General features: G+C 41.7%; 1 protein-coding gene across 3 annotated transcripts in view; it reads left to right on the top strand.

Annotated features, from left to right (window-relative positions):
• Positions 1-14,356, top strand: part of RIC1 (RIC1 homolog, RAB6A GEF complex partner 1) — a 74,539-nt gene extending 60,183 nt beyond the window's left edge. For all 3 annotated transcript variants that reach the window (XM_061629381.1, XM_061629386.1, XM_061629394.1), the window contains 9 exons: positions 2,608-2,724; positions 3,612-4,340; positions 4,984-5,142; positions 5,494-5,630; positions 5,902-6,188; positions 6,711-6,905; positions 11,263-11,440; positions 11,581-11,769; positions 12,372-14,356. In XM_061629381.1, coding sequence (XP_061485365.1) covers positions 2,608-2,724; positions 3,612-4,340; positions 4,984-5,142; positions 5,494-5,630; positions 5,902-6,188; positions 6,711-6,905; positions 11,263-11,440; positions 11,581-11,769; positions 12,372-12,660 — 2,280 coding nt within the window. In that variant the 3' untranslated portion in view covers positions 12,661-14,356. The remainder of the gene's footprint in view (positions 1-2,607; positions 2,725-3,611; positions 4,341-4,983; positions 5,143-5,493; positions 5,631-5,901; positions 6,189-6,710; positions 6,906-11,262; positions 11,441-11,580; positions 11,770-12,371) is intronic.
• Positions 14,357-18,771: the final 4,415 nt, after the last annotated feature.

Raw genomic sequence — 18,771 nt, forward strand, 5'->3', positions numbered from 1 at the left:
TGTTTTTAATTGACCGTGCCCACTTTTCCTTAAGTGGAGTCGTTTAAGCACAGCAGGCTGAACACATACATCTTGGGCAGGCCAAGTCTGTGTGTTTCCAGCAGCTGTATTCATTGCTTAAGTAGCAATATATTGTAATCAGTCTGATTTTACATCAAACTGCTGTTTCAGATTCAACTGTTCAGGCACCCAAAATAGAAATAGAAGATAACCTCCAGTTTGAAATGCAAAGGGCTGTCTTCACTATCATATGACACTGACCAATAAAAAGGCTTTGAAATTAATCAACATAAATTTGACACAGATTTCTAGGATGAATAATGGTTGTAAACCGCCCAGAGAGCTTCGGCTATGGGGCGGTATACAAATGAGTAAATGAATAAATAAATAAATAAATGAGAGAAATACATAATTTTCTAGGTTAGATTCTCTGTAGAAATAGTAGTCACACAGGAAAGAAGCAAAGAAGAACACCAACAAACATACAAAAATATAATTTTCTATCTTTGGAGACGGCAGGTGTTGCCACCACTCACCATATGCTCAGAGGCACACGTTACCAAATTCTTTCAAGCTACACAGGAAGTGGATTGGACTGTGAAAGACCAACCCAAATTGTCTTTGCATTTTGACAAATTTGTAGGGCAGTACTATATCTCAGAGAGGCGGTCAGGTTTCCTGCTCCCCTGGTGCATTTACTATAGCTGCCCAATTTCCCTGCTTTTTAAAGTTTGATAGAAAGATCTGTGGGCTATAGGTACCTTCTTAAACTGCAAGTTTTTTTGCATGTTAGTGAATTCCCTGCTTTTTAATCCAGGAGGTACGAAATGGGATCCTGTGCACGTTTGCTGAGAATGGATTGATCATTTGCATGCTTATTGAGTTCAAAGGGATTTACTTCCCTGCAGTCATGCTTAGCATAGGTGAATCTGACCATGGGGAAGGAGGCGAAGAGGGAGGGAGGGCTGAAGTGGGCAGGGGAGGAGGAGAGAAGGGGGAGGAGGAGAGGGGGAAGGAGGGGGGTCTGATCATTTGCATGGTTATTGAGTTCAATGGGATTTACTAGCTAAAACCGAGCATGGAGGAGGAGGAGGGAGAGCAGACAAGAGAGGAAAGGACAAAGCAAGGAGGAGGGGGAGGCGATTTGAAGGGCAGTGAGAGGGGATGGAAGGGGCAAAAGGGAGGGGGATAGGAGAGAGATGGGGAAGTTTGATCATTTGAGTGCTTTTTGAGTTCATGGGATTTACTCTAGTACAATCATAGTATAGGTGTGGGATAGGATAGGTGAAACTGACCCGGGGGAGAGAACAGTGGAAGGGTAACAGGAGGGGAGGAGATTGGGTGGGTGGGCACTGGGCAGAAGGAAAGCCTCTTTCCAAACAAAAAACTCTGAACAGTATTGTTTTTCATGGTTCCCCCACTTTTTTATTCTACAGCAGGCCCATGTAGTCTGCCACCCAAATTTAAACCAAAGCTGCCACTGATCACATCCACACCAGACCTTGATTTCACTTTAGACAGTCATGGCTTCTCCCAAAGAATCCTGGGAAGTGTAGTTTGTGAAGCATGCTGAGAGTTGCTAGGAGATGTCCTGTTCCCCTCACTGAGCTACAGTCCGTAGAAGAGGGGCTGACTGTTAAACCACTCTGGTCACTAGAGCTTTGTCAGGGGAATAGAAGTCTCCTAACAACTCTCAGCACCCTTCACAAACTACACTCCCCAGGATTCTTTGGGGGAAGCCATGACTGTCTAAATTGATGCATTTTTTCTGGAGGGACATATTGCAGCCCCATTGAAGGAGACAGTTGTTAGGCTCCTAAAAAAAACACCACACCCTGATCCTTGGGGAATTATTGGCCACTTTATAAATATGCCTTCGATTCCTTGGGGAACTTGATCGCACAGCCAAGCCAGCTGGTTGTCAGGTGTTTGGGAAGTGCTTTGAAAAGGGTGTTCATGCTTGGCACTTTCCAAGCTGCTTTCTGCTGGTATCGGCTGTGTGGTAAGGTTCCCCATGTAAGCTAAGACAGATTTAGAAATAGATCCCCAAATCAGAAGGAGCAGGGTTTTTTTTAAAAAAAGAAGGAATCTGTCTCCTTCAGTGGGTCTGGAATATGCTGAGCACAGAGCTGACAAAGCCCCTTGTGCTGCAGAGCACTGCATAAGGGATTTTGAGTGGTGGACAGGATGCCCCACCTTGTTAATCATCTGATGTCATGATGACATCAGGTGATTGACAGGTAGCTTGTCCAACCCACCTTTCAAAGTTGGCCCATGGCGGGGACAGGTAGGGATCTGGCCCACTGGACCAAAAGGGTTCCTCACCCCTGGTCTACACGAAACCACTAGGAGAGATTGTTGGGGAGCGTGGGGTCAGGTGTCAGTATGCTGATGATGCCCTGCTCTGGTTTTCCTTTTCACCTAAGCCAGGTGAGGCAGCGAGATGCTTCAGTTCATTTCTATGATAAGTGGTCAACTGGGTGAGGATGACTAAACACTTTCAAATGTTTTTATAAATATTGTGTTGTTAACGCATTTGCAGTTCAGCATAAACATGGAAGATTCTGCAGAGCTGAGAAAAGTAATACTGGTTTCTCTTTCTTTAAGGCCTGCGAAGCAGAGAGCATTATGTTAAACTTAGCAGGACAGTTAATTATGGTGCAAAGGGATCGGTCTGGTCCACAGATACGAGAGAAGGAGAGTAGTCCCAACCAAAGGAAACTTGTGAGTTAACCTGAGAATATCATCTTCTAAAACAGTAAAAGGAATGTGCAGTGTGAATGAGTAGTAGTAGCTTATAACACAAAACAGCTAGGATGCTGTATGAATAGACAGCTCCAAAATTTGTATGTACTCAAATTATTTACAAGCCAGTTTTTCTAGCTGTTTTGTGCACAGATTCTCACTATAAACTGTCTAATGTTTTGTTTTTTAAATGTCTGCCTACCATAGCCACTAATGGGAGACTGACTCTTATTAAACTAGCATTGACTGGTCAATGTACAAGGCCATTCAAAACTATTTTATTTGTTCTATAATTTCATACTTTATTGCTGTAACCATCCCTGGGTCCTTGTGATGAAGAGTGGGTAGGATATCTAATAAACAAATTCAGATATACCTTTGTCACAAAATCAGAAATAATTATGTGAAACATGGTGGTACCTTCGCAAATCGAGAAAGAAAGGTAATATGAGCCTCTAGAATCCATCACAAATACTTAGACATTAGTTTTGTAGTACTTTATCAAACTTGAGCTTTCATCCCTGTGTACTTACAGGCAACCTATGTTACTACTGGAGATAACACACAGGTAAATAATAGAGAAAGCTACCTTTAAACAGTGCTATTCCTTGATATTTATAAAATAATTCTATGGAGAAGTATTAGGGATAATGAGAGACATGTGAAAACTGTTCAGCTGGGAAAAGATCTGGAAAAACTGGATCCATTACAAAAACTGACACCTGAATGTATTTATTGTGTGTGGAGAGAGAGAGAGACAGAAGTTGGTGGAGTGGTTTCTGTGTGACTTGTACAAAACCTTTTAAAGAACTTGTATGAAAAGGTAGAAGAACATAGTTTTTAAAGGAACTCCTTTTTTTTTTTAGCTGCCATTTTGTGCTCCAGTTGTACTTGCCCAGTCTGTTGAAAATGTTTGGACTACATGTCGTTCTAATAAACAGAAAAGACACTTATTGGAGGCTCTGTGGCTCAGCTGTGGTGGCTCAGGTATGAAAGTCTGGCTTCCTTTGTTTCCCAGGGACCACCGCAAACCACATTCCTTTCTGTCAAGACGGATCATGCTGCCTTTCCATATTAACATATACCCTTTGGCTGTTCTGTTTGAAGATGCCTTGGTTCTTGGTGCTGTCAATGACACTGTGCTCTATGACTGTTTATACACTCACAGCAGCGCTGTAGAACATTTAGAGGTTCTCTTCCCTTTCTGTATTGTTGAGAGAACATCTCAGATCTACCTCCATCACATTTTGCGCCAGCTTTTGGTGAGGAACCTGGGCGAACAAGCCTTGCTTTTGGCTCACTCCTGTGCCATGTTACCGTACTTTCCTCATGTGCTAGAACTGATGCTTCATGAAGTGCTGGAAGAAGAAGCTACCTCGCGGGATCCAATTCCCGACCCTCTACTGCCCACTGTGGCTAAATTCATTACAGAGTTCCCCCTCTTCCTGCAGACAGTTGTTCATTGTGCTAGGAAGACAGAATATGCCCTGTGGAATTATCTCTTTGCTGCTGTTGGGAATCCGAAAGACTTGTTTGAGGAGTGTTTAATGGCCCAGGACTTAGACACAGCTGCTTCCTACCTTATTATTCTTCAGGTAACTGTTCTCCTGTACATGTAAGATGATCTCAGGTGGGTTTTGAGCTCACTATGACAAATTTACTTTTTTTTTGTTAAGTTTGTTGTATCCAACTTATGTTCTACTCATAATAGACATACTGAAATTAATGAGTGTGACTAATGTCAGATCAGAGCTTGGAAAAGTTACTTTTTTTGAACTACAACTCCCATCAGCCCCAGCCAGCATGGCCACTGGATTGGGCTGATGGGAGTTGTAGTTCAGAAAAGTAACTTTTCCAAGCTCTGTGTCAGATACAACCCTGTGTTTACAGAACAACTGAAACAAAAATGATTTTGGAGATGGGAGGGGAAGCTTCTGGCATTGGTCCTATCTTTCTCGTTAGGGATGTTTAGTGGCTTTCATGCATTAATCTTTGGGGGTTCCCATGTGGAAGCACTGATCCATACAACAGGTGGCTCCAGGCCATCCTACTGACAACCCCGTGATATCCATGGAGTATCTAAGTAGTGCTGTGGTTATTTAGATTCCCAAAATGAACTGAAAGCATGCAGCCTGAAGTGTTTAAGATTTCTGCCAGAAGAATTCTATTTCTTGAACCTTGTAGGAGAAACAAACACATCATTGGCTCCCATCTAAAAGTGTTTTGTGTTGCTTCTAGAACATGGAAGTTCCAGCAGTTAGTAGGCAACATGCAACTTTGCTATTCAATACTGCTTTGGAGCAGGGAAAATGGGATCTTTGTCGGCACATGATCAGATTTTTGAAAGCCATTGGCTCTGGAGAATCGGAGACACCCCCTCCTACACCAACTACTCAGGTTTGTTAGAGGAACCCAATAGAGCTGTCATAGATACTATTGGGTAATTATAAAGAAGTAATTTCATGTATAGTTACAGCTGAAAGACTATATTGCCTATAACACTGAATGGTATTGTCTGTTCTCCCTAGAGCTGAATGGGAGACTAAACGATATGATTACGTTGTATCCAAATTGACAGGCTACATTTAAAGAAGGGAGTAATAACTTTGTATGACTTACATGGCTGATGATAATGGATAATCAATAAAAAATGTAAATATTGATTTTAAAAATCTGATGTGTATTGTCCTAGTTCTCTGGCAGCATTTCTCCCTGTTGTATATTTTCTTGTTGCTTTCTTCGATGTAGGAACCTAGTTCAAGTGGTGGCTTTGAGTTCTTCAGACATCGCAGCATTAGCTTGTCCCAGTCTGGAGACAGCCTTCCTGCTGGCAAGTTTAACTTACAGAAAACCTTGAGCATGCCCTCTGGTCCATCTGGCAAAAGGTAATGTGATACCAGAGGTTACAATTGGTGTGATGGTAGCATTTAATTTGTGAAATCGCTTCCTGTTCTCTTCCTGTTTCAGCAGAGTCTAGTTACGTTACATAGCAGAATTTATATATCAGTAATAATGCTATATTTAATGTCAAAATCTGATAGTAGTCCAACAATATTCTTGAAAGATAAGGCATAGATCAGCAAAAAAGTTTAGTGGCAGCTAATATTAAATTAATTTGGTTTTATTCATATCTTCTGATTTTTCTGTGCTGCATAGGTGGAGTAAAGACAGTGAGTGTGCTGAGAATATGTACATTGATATGATGTTATGGAGACATGCTCGACGCCTTCTAGAAGAAATCCAACTTAAGGACCTTGGGTGCTTTGCTGCACAGCTGGGCTTTGAGCTGATAGGTTGGTTGTGTAAGGAGCGCACCAGAGCTGCCCGTGTAGAGGATTTTGTAACAGCATTGAAGAAACTGCACAATGATTTTCTCTGGCCATTTCCAGTTATTCCAGTTTGTTCCATAAACTCTCCTCTCAAGAATGGAAAGTATAGGACAGGTACTGTATCATCAACTTTAGTTTGAGTAACTAGGCAATAAAAGCACCATTAGGCCTAACAGAAATGTGGAACAAAAGCTGAATAACCTTGAGCTTCCTGTTCCTCTCTATTTCCAAGTTGGTTGTATGTGTGTTAAATCCAAGGTTGATCTCACTATGTAGATAGTTTCAGAGTCCTGTTTGCATGCAAATCACATTGCACTGAAATAATTAGATTAAGCAAATTTTAATTGTTTGGTGAATCTTTGAAACCCCTTCTATAATCATGTACTTGCTGAGAGCTACTTTAAAAAAATGAGTTGGCAGCCAATATAAAAATGCAGCAAATGGTTATTGGAAGAGAATCGTGAACATTATACAGCTTAAAAAGTGTAGTATAGAGGGCGTGTGTGCACATGGGTGTGTGTACACACACAGAGATTCAAAATCCTCCAGGACTATTATATGAACTAGGCATGAAATCTTGGACCAGTGTTTCTTGGCTATCAGAGGCATAGATTGTTCATATGTTTTCTTTTCCAGTAATAGGTGAACAGCTCTTAAAATCACACTCCGCTGACAGCTTTTTGAACATGGAAATGGACACTGGCATTCCCAATGTGCCACGAAGTCACAGCTGGCTTGGTGCCATCAATTCCTCCCAAAGAGAGATGGATGCAGCATCATCCCACGGCCCTCACATGCAGGAGGCATTCCTCTCACCTTTGTTAAACAAAGGTGTGTGACTACATCATTCCCATACTTGGCTTTCTTCAAGTTCTCTGTAAATGCATTAAGTATTATTTTTTCAGTGGGGGTGGGAATAATGTTTTATACCATCTTAGGGCTGTCTTTCGCTTTCTGGTCCAGTATTTTGTTTTAATTCTTAGGGAACAGAAGGAAAAATGATTAAATGTTGGAACACAAACAGTGCTGATAATGACTGGATCTAGGTTTACCAAGCTTTAGAGTAGACCCATTGAAGTCAATGGGATGAAGTCTAAGTCTAATCTGCAGTGTTTGAAATTAAAATTAGGTAGCAACGTTAGCAACAGAACAGATCGTGCTGCAAGCAGTGTGAGGCAGATCTCCCCTAGAAACCGTAGGAAAAAGTTGTGTATAAAAAGAAGGAAATTTTAAAAAACACCACCACCAGATCAATTTTTGGGGAAAGTTCCTCTAAGAAAGAAATATCCTGTCTCCTTGCCAACTCACGTGTTAGAGGAAAATGATTTGAGAGAGGTGCATTTTTATTATGAGTTTTTTTATCCAGCACTAAAGTTGAGAGAAATGCAGAGACCTATCTTTCAAAGAAGGTATATTAAGGGATTTCTTTGGGAGCGGAACAACTGTGTGATTCACAGTAAATGAAAGAGCACATCATGCTCAGAGGTAGTATAGAAATCAGCATGTCTGTAGTTGTACTGCAGAGTATTGAGAGTGGCCTCTAATGCAGAATCTGGTAGGCACAAGAATCACAGCAGTCTTTATTTTAGAAAACCAGACAAGTGTTGTGTCAGAAGGAAAGTGGAGAGCAGAGCAATCCTAACCTGGCCTGGGAGGAGCAGAGCAGCAGATCCACTGTTGCATTTGAAGCCCAGCCAGCTGGTGTTGGCAGAGCAGGAGCTGGGGAGGAGATTTTTCTGCTTTTTACTGCACCAGCTCCAGTAGCTGAGGGGTCTGGCCCCTTACGGGAAATTTGTAGGTGCCCTGCCCTGAAACTCCCCATTTTGGGGCTTAATGCTTGCTACTGCTTGGCATTCCTCTTCACTGGCAAGGAGAAACCAACACACCATCCTAACCAACCTCCCTGAGCAAGCAACATACGGGGGTCTTAGGATCATCCTCTGAGCTATTCTGATTAAATGCTTTGAAATTAGATGGTTTTGGGGTAGGACCTGGTAATCAGGAGGCGATCCAACAATGTCGCTAAACAGAGCTACCAGTTCACTTCATATCCTCCAGCCTCCCACCCATCAACCTCTACATGTATATTGTTCCCAAATATTGTGTGCCCCCATCCTTCTTCCCCTGTACTTGGCAAAACTCTCCAAAGAAATGTGTACTTTTATCCATTTTGCACAAATGTTTCTAGTTTGCAAAACATTTTCCATCATACACTTGATTTATTATTTAGTCAGAAAAGGGGAGGATAGCAAAAAGGCAATTGTTGTCAAAAGGTGCTAAGGATAGTTGCTTGTTTATTGAAGCAGTATGAGTTCTTGCCTAACACATTTTGGGTTTATCATACTTGTTATCGGATTCAGTAGTCACTTCTTGTCTCCTGCATGAGTTCCTTCACCTTCTTCATATGTTATCTGTTGACTCTTTCCTGGGTTATCACACAGAAGTCATGCCTTTTCCTTGAGCCTCCCAATGTTGCTTTATTATGTATTTGTTTTTAAGTGGAATTCATTTCAATTCCCTAGAAATTCATGTTGCTTGTGCCTATATGGCATCGATCTGGGTCACTTTGCTCCTTCCACTAGTACCTGGAACAGACAAACCACAATCCCTGTCTTAGAGCTCTTTCCAACCAAAAGGCATGGTTTGTTTCAGTCCGGTCTGTAGCAAAGATTTGTTCTTGGCTTACAGATCGTGGTTTGAGCATAGGAACCCGTGATGCCAGGTTTGAACATAATATTAAGCCAGGGATCATGCATCGTTGCTCCTGTGCCCGAATGGGGAAGCTGCAAAGTAGCTGAGATAAGCGCATTCACAGTGCATGAATGCACTGGCTTACTGCAAGAGTAGGGAACCTTTTTGGCCCAGTGGGCCAACTTTGACAGGCCAACATAATAATTTAAGCCAGCTGCATGACATCAGGTGATGGAGAATTTGGCTATCCTGCACACCTGTCAGAGTTGGCCCATGGAGATGGGTGGAGGAGATAGTGACCAAGCAGGATTGACATCACCGCCCATTAGCTGATGCATGAGGAGTTCTATCCAGCTTACTGCAGAATGTACTGTAGCTGATCCAGCACATCTCTACCTGCCCCATACCTGATGTTATATGTAATTCAGGTGTGGGACAGGTGGCCATGGTTTGGGTAAAATGGCCTCACACAGTAAATGGAGAGACCTGGCAGGCCAAATTTGGCCCACGGGCTGAAGGTTCCCCACCCCAGCATACTGTGACCTGCAAATTGAGCCATTGAATGAATATGTGTGAACTGAGCCTTCACTCCTGAATGCATTTGTGTGTTTTTTCTTGGACATGTTATTGAGAGAGAAATATATCTGATTTTGAAGTTGGTGCCTTAGGCTAAAAGCTAAACCTCTGACTAAAGCTAACGTGGGAACCATGTCATAACCAGTTGGTCATTGCAGAACATTTTAAAAATATAAGATCAGTATTTTATTTCCTACAAAATAAAAGCAGTGAGACCTAAATAAGCCCTGCCTAATTGCTTTAAAAATAGGATTGGAGGGGGAGAAAAAGATTTACAACACAAATGCTATCTTTTGCTATGGTCACTTAAGAGTCTCATTAATTTACAGCTAAATCCTAACCATGTCTACTCAAAAGTAAGTCCAATTGAATTCAATGGGATTTACTCCCGGTATGTAGAATTAGCATTGCAGCTTTACTCTCAGAAAATTGAGTATTAGATTAAAGCTTCATATTGGGAAGGTTTTCAAAACACTGCCCTCTTCTACAGCCCTGAAAAATTTAAACTTGACTCCTCATAAATAGAAAAGCATAACACATTGTAATGGCATTTAGATCTGCACACAGAGAGAAAGCTATAAACTTAGTTTGAGATTTTCAGACAAGCTGGAAAAAACATTTTTCTGGACTTGCAATTGGTTCTAGCTATTGCCTTAAGGTCAACAAATCAGTTGTCAATCACAACTGCACTTATTGGCTGCAAACCTGAAAGGGAGGGATTAGAGCAGCCAGTTACGAGCTCATTTAACAGAAGTTGTGGAGGGGGTGGCTGATGTTTTGGTGTATATTTCTTGAACCAGACCACCTAGAAACTTATTTTTTAAAAAGATGAAAGCCAGGAGTCCAGAGATTGAGGTGACTTACCTGGAGTCCCAGAGGACCCCAAAAATCCAGAGTCTCTGGGCAAAAACCAGAGACCTGACAACCCTATCCCAGAGTGCAGGACCCAGAATAATGGGCTCAAGTTACAGGAAGCCAGATTTCGGCTGAACATCAGGAAAAGCTTCCTAACTGTTACAGTAGTGAAACCAATTACCCAGGGAGGTGATGGGCTCTCCAACACTGGAGACATTCAAGAGGCAGCTGTACAGCCACCTGTTGGGTATGCTTTAAGTTAGATTCCTGCGTTGAGCAGGGAGCTGGACTCAATGGCCTTATAGGCCCCTTCCAACTCTACTGTTCTATGATTCTGTGACTAAAGCTTGTAATACAGACATGCACATATTATGTTAGTCTGGGTTTCTGCATGGCCATAGAAGAAATAGTTTGACTTTTAGAAAATGTTTTAAGGCTACCTATTCGTTTCCGAGCCAGATTCAAGGTGCTGGTTTTGACCTATAAAGCCTTACACGGTGTGGGACCGCAATATCTGATGGAACGCCTCTCCCGCTGTGAACCTACCCGTTCACTTCGTTCAGTATCTAAGGCCCTCCTCCGGGTACCAACCCATCAGGATGCCCGGAGGATTGTTATTAGATCTAGGGCCTTTTCTGTGGTGGCCCCTGAACTATGGAACAGCTTACCTGAGGAGATACGCCTGGCGCCTACGGTACTTTCTTTTAGGCGCCAGGTTAAGACCTGGTTATACTCCCAGGCATTTTAACATTCATGTTTTATATTTAATGTTTTTATTCTACTTTGTTGTGATTTTGTATGTTTTATTGTAACTTTGTATTTTAACTCTGCTGTTCACCGCCCAGAGAGCTATTCGCTATGGGCGGTCTATAAATAAAATAAATAAATAAATAAATAAATATACTGCCACAGAGAATCTTCAGGACATTCTTAGTTTAATTAGCATCCTAGATTTGTTTTAGCTGAATTCTGAAATAGCCTCTTGGAAATCCCTAATCCATTAATGCTTCTCTTAACCTTTTGTTCCAATCCAAGTTGTACACTAATTAAATGAATGTTTTGACAGGTGATGAATGCAGTATTGGTTCAGCAACAGATTTGACAGAAACAAGCTCAATAGTGGATGGAGACTGGACTGTGGTGGATGAAAACTTCTCAACACTGAGTTTAACACAATCAGAGTTGGAGCATATCTCCTTGGAGCTGGCCAGTAAAGGACCACACAAGTCACAGGTTCAGCTGCGGTAAGTTAGGTTGGACTTTATATTAGAGGGATGGTATTTGATATGAACCACTCTTAGCAGGTGGGCACAAAAGGGCAGCAGTCATGTAGTGGTACTAGAGGTTTCTTTTGCTTTTAACTTTTCACCTTGTTTTTCTGTAGATACTTGCTTCATATTTTTATGGAAGCAGGATGTCTGGACTGGTGCATTATTATAGGCCTTATTCTCCGAGAATCTTCAATAATCAATCAAGTTTTCAGCCTAATGCAATCTTCAGAGGTTGATGGAGAGATGCTGCAGAATATAAAGACGGGATTGCAGGCAGTAGATAGATGGGCCTCTACTGACTGGTAAGTTTCATGAGCCTTGTCCCTTTGTCTGCTACCTCAATCTGCATGCAGTTGAATATAGCATTTAAGTACACCGGATTGTGAACCTAGTTATAAAAGATGAATTCTTTAACTTTGAATAGGAATTGTTTAATGACTTGAATAATAAAATCTTCTGAGGCGTGATCTGTTTTGAAGCCCTTTCAAAACAATCTGTTCTACCTTTATTTTTTTTCTATTTCAGTTGCTTTCTAACAGCAGAGTTCTTGCCTCAGGTTTTAAAGAACTGCACAACACTCTGAAAACAGAATCCTGTATTTATCTGCAGAATAACCAGTATATGAATGTACCTCACAGTCTCTTGAAGTGTGCTGGGTGTGTGTGGGGAATAACCAGTGTATGCATACACTTCCAGCTTTCATGGTATGGGAGAGTTGGACACCATATGAGTAACGTGGGCTTTCATTGTTTGAAGTGTTTCCACAGTCCTTAATTTATGAGCAGAGCTCATACAAGTTCAGTACATCCAGTTCTGAATTTTAATGACCAGGAGAAGGTCAAAGCCTGAATTAAGAGTTTTAAGATAACTAAAATGACTTTCCTCCTTACTTTATGTTCTTTAGCCTTGGGTATAAGCCATTTTTAACAGTCATCAAGCCACAACTGCAGAAGCTGAGTGAGATAGCAGAGGAACAAGTGAAACAAGAAGCCTTTCAACCTGCAAACCTGTCAAGGGTAACTGAACAAGCCAGTCCAAGGGCAGAAGAAAGTAGAAGTTCAGCTAGCCACAGTGCAAGTCCTCAAAGTGACACTGGCAGTAGCACTACAATTCGACATGATGAAGTCATGATTGGAGAGGAGGAGGAGGAGGATTCATTCCAGGAAGCCAGTTATGACTGCACTGTGTCCTAACACAACATTGGAACATTTGGCTGATCATATTAATAAGAGCACAGCTTCATAGTAATGGCATTTAAGAATACTGCTTTTGGGAAAAAAGTAATCAAAGCCTTCAATACTTTAACTTGTTTTTTATTTTAATGCTGATTTTCTTTTAGATGTGTTAACTAGAGAACGTTCTTAAATCTGTGAATGCTTCATAGTAAGCAGTCTTGGCTCTTTCATTTATAAAATGGCTGTATTGAAAAGCAAGAGTATTGTAATTGTAGTTTTCATACCAAGATAAATTTATTTTGAAGACCTTATTTTATTCCCCTCTGTTCCTCACAGATTTCCCTGTTACATTTTGAGTACTTGATCATGCAGAAGGACATCTTTTCTATACCAGTACACAAGATCACTGTTGGGTTCCTTTGGGATGCTAGAACAATGCAATCTAATATTTGGACATTCTGAATTAAATCAGTCCCCCCTGGAGAATGAGACAATACTTAAGAGGAGTGTTTGTCTAATTTTCAGCTTGTTTAGGTTTTGAACCCCAACTTTAAAAATTCAGCAATAAAGCTAATTAGGATGACAGCTTGGTACATTCTGCTTAGCTTGATTGCCTGAAACAAATGATGGCCTGATTGAGCTAGGCTGTACCTGTTTTATATATTATGCTGTTTGATATGACTAAACTTTTTATATTAAAGAATTGTAAAATAATTATGTATGTTTTGTGAATACTCTTGTATATTCTGTTCATGCTTTTGGTGCTTGTACCACTGTGGAGAGTAACCCTCTCTAACTTGCATGCTTGGACCTTTTATTCCAGGAAAATTAAAAGCAGAGTTACACTTCCATCAGGATGCGACAAACTTTCACTGACTCTTCATGAGTAGTAGCCGTTGCTAGGGACTTCATTTTGTCACTGGCCCATTCAGATGTATTCTAACCAAATTTTAAACAAATAACTGATGGTTCTTATTTATTTCACTTGTAAATTGTTTTTCTCAAGATGAGTTTTATGTAAATAGAACCACCTTCTATAGTACTGTTGTTAAGGCTGCATAATGACAATGTACAGTGTATATACTTAAACCACCACCTTGCAAATATTTTATAATACATATACTTGTAACTAATTACAAATGTTTATTTTAACTCTGATACAACAATGTTATGAAAAGCTGGCTGCAGCAGAGTCTCATGGTTGCTTTGAGGTACTTATTTTTTTCTGTCTGCTGTCCCTAATATGTGTAATATGAAATACCCATAACAGTATTAACATTTAAACATTGGTTGGTTTCTACTGTGCAATTGAGGGTGGGGGGAGAGAAGTGCAACACTTGTACTTTTTATACAAAAACTAACACTATTTTTATAATGTGGATATAATGCATACTGATATGGACCAAAATCATCTTATTATACAGAAGTATGAGCATCATTGTCTGACACAACCTTGGTTCAGTTACTCAGTTTGTTCATGCAGTTCTCTCTATGGATACTTAACTGGTAATATGTTCTGAACATTAAAAAAGAACTTTAAATATATAGATTATAATTTTGTATATTCCTCCGGAAGACAAGAAAGAATGGTCTTTTAATGGATAAATGTAACTAGATAAGTTTTTTTTGCTGTCGCTTAGCCCTTACCATTGGTAAGACTGTTAGTACTGGTACATGTGCAATATTTTTTAAATAAAAAGACAAAGGGTGGAAATGATGTAGCAGATCCATACTTCTTGTTAGTTTGATGTGCTACTTTGTGTAACATTAAGAATGTAAGTATCTATTTTTATTTCTTCGGGAAGAAATATTCAGCTTTTTTCTACGTTTGATAGGTTTTAGAAAGTTGACATTGCATATTTTGGGGTAAGAAGAACACAGATGAGTACTGCTACACACACCATTAGTTTTGTTACAGGATTCAGAAAGGTTTCAGTCTGCTCTCTAACGCTCATAACTCTTACCTAGTTTCAAAAGTGTAGTTGTTACTTCCCATGGAAGCTAAGCAGTGCCTTACCTTCTTCCTACATTGGAAACATTCTGCTGCCTTTGAAGGCAAAATGCTCTGAAATTAACCAATTCGCTTTTGTTTGTCCAAGCACCTGTTTGCTGCCCTGGGCTCCTTTGGGAGGAAGGTGGGCTGTAAATTTAATAAATACCGCACAACTGTAGAAGAGTTGAAATTTTTTTTAAAGAGGAGCTTAACTAAACAGAAGAAGAGGGGATATGTCATAACCTCAGATTCATGTTCCTTTGTAACATTTTATACAGAGTTAGGGTCCCACTTGTCACAGAATCTGCCAAGCTGCAGGACAAAAATCACCTCCAGTGGCGGAAGTTATAAAGGAGTGGGCTGCTTGAAGCAGGGCTTTTACAATGGAAGCATACCCTCCCTACCCTGCTGCTGTAAAGTCTGGTCCCTGTCTCTTGTCTGCTTAATAGAGCTCATCTGTTACTTTCTTTCATTGACTGGTCTGTTCTTTTCATCCACACTCCTAATTGTAACCATGTGCCCTCTACCAGACTCATCCTCTAGCACCTTTTCTAATGTTTTTAAAAATTGCCATACAACCACTCCCTTGACATCACTAACTACTGGCCAATTTTCATTTTCCCCCTTGCATCCAAACATCGAGTGCATACTATTCATTTTCCATCTTGACTTTCTTTTCCAACTTCTTGTCCCTCTCTGCACCCTACTACAAGTGTCCTTGCTAAGATCACAGTGATCTTTCTGCTAAACCCCAAAGTATCTGGTTTTGTCTTCATTGATTTCTGCCTCTGAGCACTTTCTTCCACTTCATTCCTGTAGATTTCATGACAGTATTAACTGGCTGTCTTCCAGTCTCAGATTGCTCATTTGATATTTTCACTCACATACACACCACCTCTGCTTTCCTTCTATCTGTTGGAGGACCCTCAGTGTTGTGTTCTTGCTACTCTCTACTTATATGATGTTGGGTGTGGGTCACATAAAGAGAAGGCTCAAAAAGAGTTTATGGGCATGGCTAATCAGCTGTGCCAGCAAAGTCCTGTGCATACCCCTTAAGCTCTGATGATCACCTGAATGTCAGGATTTGTGAAACCCAGTGGGTATGGCTTGACCAAAATGGATTCATGAGCCAAATGGGGAGGCCTGGTGGCCTTAATTAAGCCCATGCCGTGTAGGTTCCCTGCTACTACTCTACATGTAGGGTAGTTAACTGCAGCTTTCCAGATATTGCCAGATGATGATTCCCATCATCGCTGGCTATACTGGCTGGGGTGAGAGGAGTTGAGAGTCCAACAGCTCCTAAAGGACTAAAGGTCACCCTTATGCTAAACTGTTTCCTTCACTGACATCAAATCACCTCGCTTTCAGGACTACCTCTTTAGTGGTGCTATCCAGAAATACTTATGTTCCTATGTCTTCCTTGTCTGTCCAGTTTCACATCTGCAGCTACTGGTCCGAGATGAGACCTTCAAATGAATATATTAAACTCAACAAGTCAAGACTGAGCTGCTACTATTCTCCTAAGCTCTTATTATTTATTTATTTATTTAATTAATTACATTTTTAAACCGCCCTATAGCAACAAGCTCTCAGGGCGGTGTACAAAAGATAAAAAACAGGTTAAAACACAAACATAAAAACAATACAATATAAAAAGATATAAACAAGATGAGACAAAAACAAATTAAAATAAAGTTTAAAATTTAAAATTTTAAAATGCCTGGGCAAAGAGGTAGGTCTTTACCTGGCGCTGAAAAGATGACAAGGAAGGCGCCAGGCGTATCTTGTCAGGGAGGGCGTTCCATAACTCGGGGGCCACCACCGAGAAGGCCCTAGCTCTAGTTATTACTCTCCGGGCCTCCATATGCGTTGGAACCTGGAGAAGGGCCTTTGATGTCAGGCGCAGTGAACGGGCTGGTACATAGCGGGAGAGGCGTTCCACCAGGTATTGTGGTTCAATGCCGTTAAGGGCTTTATAGATAAGAACCAACACTTTGAATCCGGCCTGGAAACATATTGGTAGCCAGTGCAGCTGGGCCAGGACAGGTGTTATATGATCGTATTTTTTAGTCCCGGTAAGAACTCTGGCCGCAGCATTCTGCACTAGCTGAAGTTTCCGAACCGTCTTCAGAGGTAACCCTACGTAGAGTGCATTACAGTAGTCCAATCTAGAGGTTACCAGAGCATGGATAACTGTGGCAAGGTTCTCCCTGTCCAGATAGGGTCGTAGTTGGGCTACCAGCCGAAGCTGGTAGAACGCATTCCGTGCCACCGAGGCTGAGCCTCCAGTGACAGGTGCGGATCTAATAAGACCCCCAAACTATGGACCTGCTCCTTTAGGGGGAGTGTAACCCCATCTAGGGCAGGTCAGACAGCAACCATCTGGGCAGAGGGCCCCCCAACTAGCAGCATCTCAGTCTTGTCAGGATTGAGTCTCAGTTTATTAGCTCTCATCCAGTCCATTATCGCTGCCAGGCAGTGGTTTAGTACATTGACAGCCTCACCTGAAGAAGATGAAAAGGAGAAGTAGAGCTGCGTATCATCAGCATATTGCTGGAAACGCACTCCAAATCTCCTTATGACCTCACCCATATCTTCATATAGATATTGAAAAGCGTGGGGGACAGAACTGAACCCTGTGGGACCCCATATTGGAGTACCCAGGGATTCGAGTAATGCTCCCCAAGCACCAACTTCTGGAGACGATTCTCGAGGTAGGAGCACAGCCACTGCCAAGCAGTGCCTCCAACTCCTAAATCCGCAAGTTGCCCCAGAAGGATACCATGGTCGATGGTATCAAAAGCCGCTGAGAGGTCCAGGAGAACCAACAGAGTTACACTCCCTCTGTCTTTCTCCCGACAGAGGTCATCATACAGGGCGACCAAGGCTGTTTCTGTACCAAACCCCGGCCGAAAGCCGGATTGAAATGGATCCAGATAATCAGTTTCATCCAGGAGAGCCTGGAGCTGGCGAGCGACCACGCGCTCTAAAACCTTGCCCAGGAATGGGACATTTGCTACCGGTCTATAGTTGTCTAGGTTTTCAGGGTCCAAGGAGGGTTTTTTTAGGAGCGGTTTCACCACCGCCTGTTTCAGACAGAGTGGCACCACTCCCTCTCGTAAAGAGGCATTGATCACCTCCTTGGCCCATCCGGCTGTTCCATTCCTGCTAGCTTTTATTAGCCACGAGGGGAAAGGATCCAGAGCAGACGTGGTCGCCCGCACCTGTCCACGCACCTTGTCCACATTCTCAAGCTGTACCAACTGAAATTCATCCAATAAAACAGGACAGGACTGTGCTCTGGACACCTCATTAGGATCAACTGCTACAATATTGGAGTCAAGGTCCCGGCGGATGTTCATGATCTTATCTTGGAAGTGTCTCGCAAACTCATTACAGCGAGCTGTTGATGATATTACTGCGTTCTGAGGACCAGAATGTAAAAGTCCCCGAACAACTTTATAAAGCTCCGCTGGGCGGTTGGAAGATGACTGAATGGAGGCAGCAAAATACTGCTTTTTTGCTGCCTTCACCGCCTTCACATAGAGCTTGGAGGAGATCTTCACAAGTTCACAAGTTATAATCATCATCGCCAACCACTCTGACAGAGCAACTAACTTTGGCTTTTAGCTTTGAATGTAGAAATCTATAGGCAAGAGGCAATTGGTTACCAAATTGTGTTGCTTTCTCTTCTGTACCACATTTTTTAAAAAAAGAATTATTAGTATATCTCATATCTTACCTTTATAGCAACCTTAGCTCTCGTCTGTATCACCTCTAAAATTCACCCAGCAAACAGCTATTGCTCAGACCTCTGAACCTCTCACTAGTCTCCCACCCCCTAACATACAGAGTATAAACTCCTTCCTTAGCTTTGTAAAGAAGCCCCATTGCCCTTCTGCTTTGTCTGTAGTGTCCCTGCCTATGAACTCCATTCCCTCCAGTCCCACCCAATATTCTAAGCTAGCATTGTACAAACTGCCCCCTCTACCACATAGGTAGCCATAGGCATGTTTGGCTACTCCCCTCCTGCTACTGAAATTAAGCTTGCAAGGCACATTCTATGGTAGCCAATAGAATATATTGCAGTGCCCACAACAGTTTCTCTATTATTCAAATGTGCCCACAGGCCTAAA

Source organism: Rhineura floridana, chromosome 1 (genome assembly GCF_030035675.1).
Source record: "Rhineura floridana isolate rRhiFlo1 chromosome 1, rRhiFlo1.hap2, whole genome shotgun sequence".
Taxonomy (NCBI): Eukaryota; Metazoa; Chordata; class Lepidosauria; order Squamata; family Rhineuridae; genus Rhineura; species Rhineura floridana.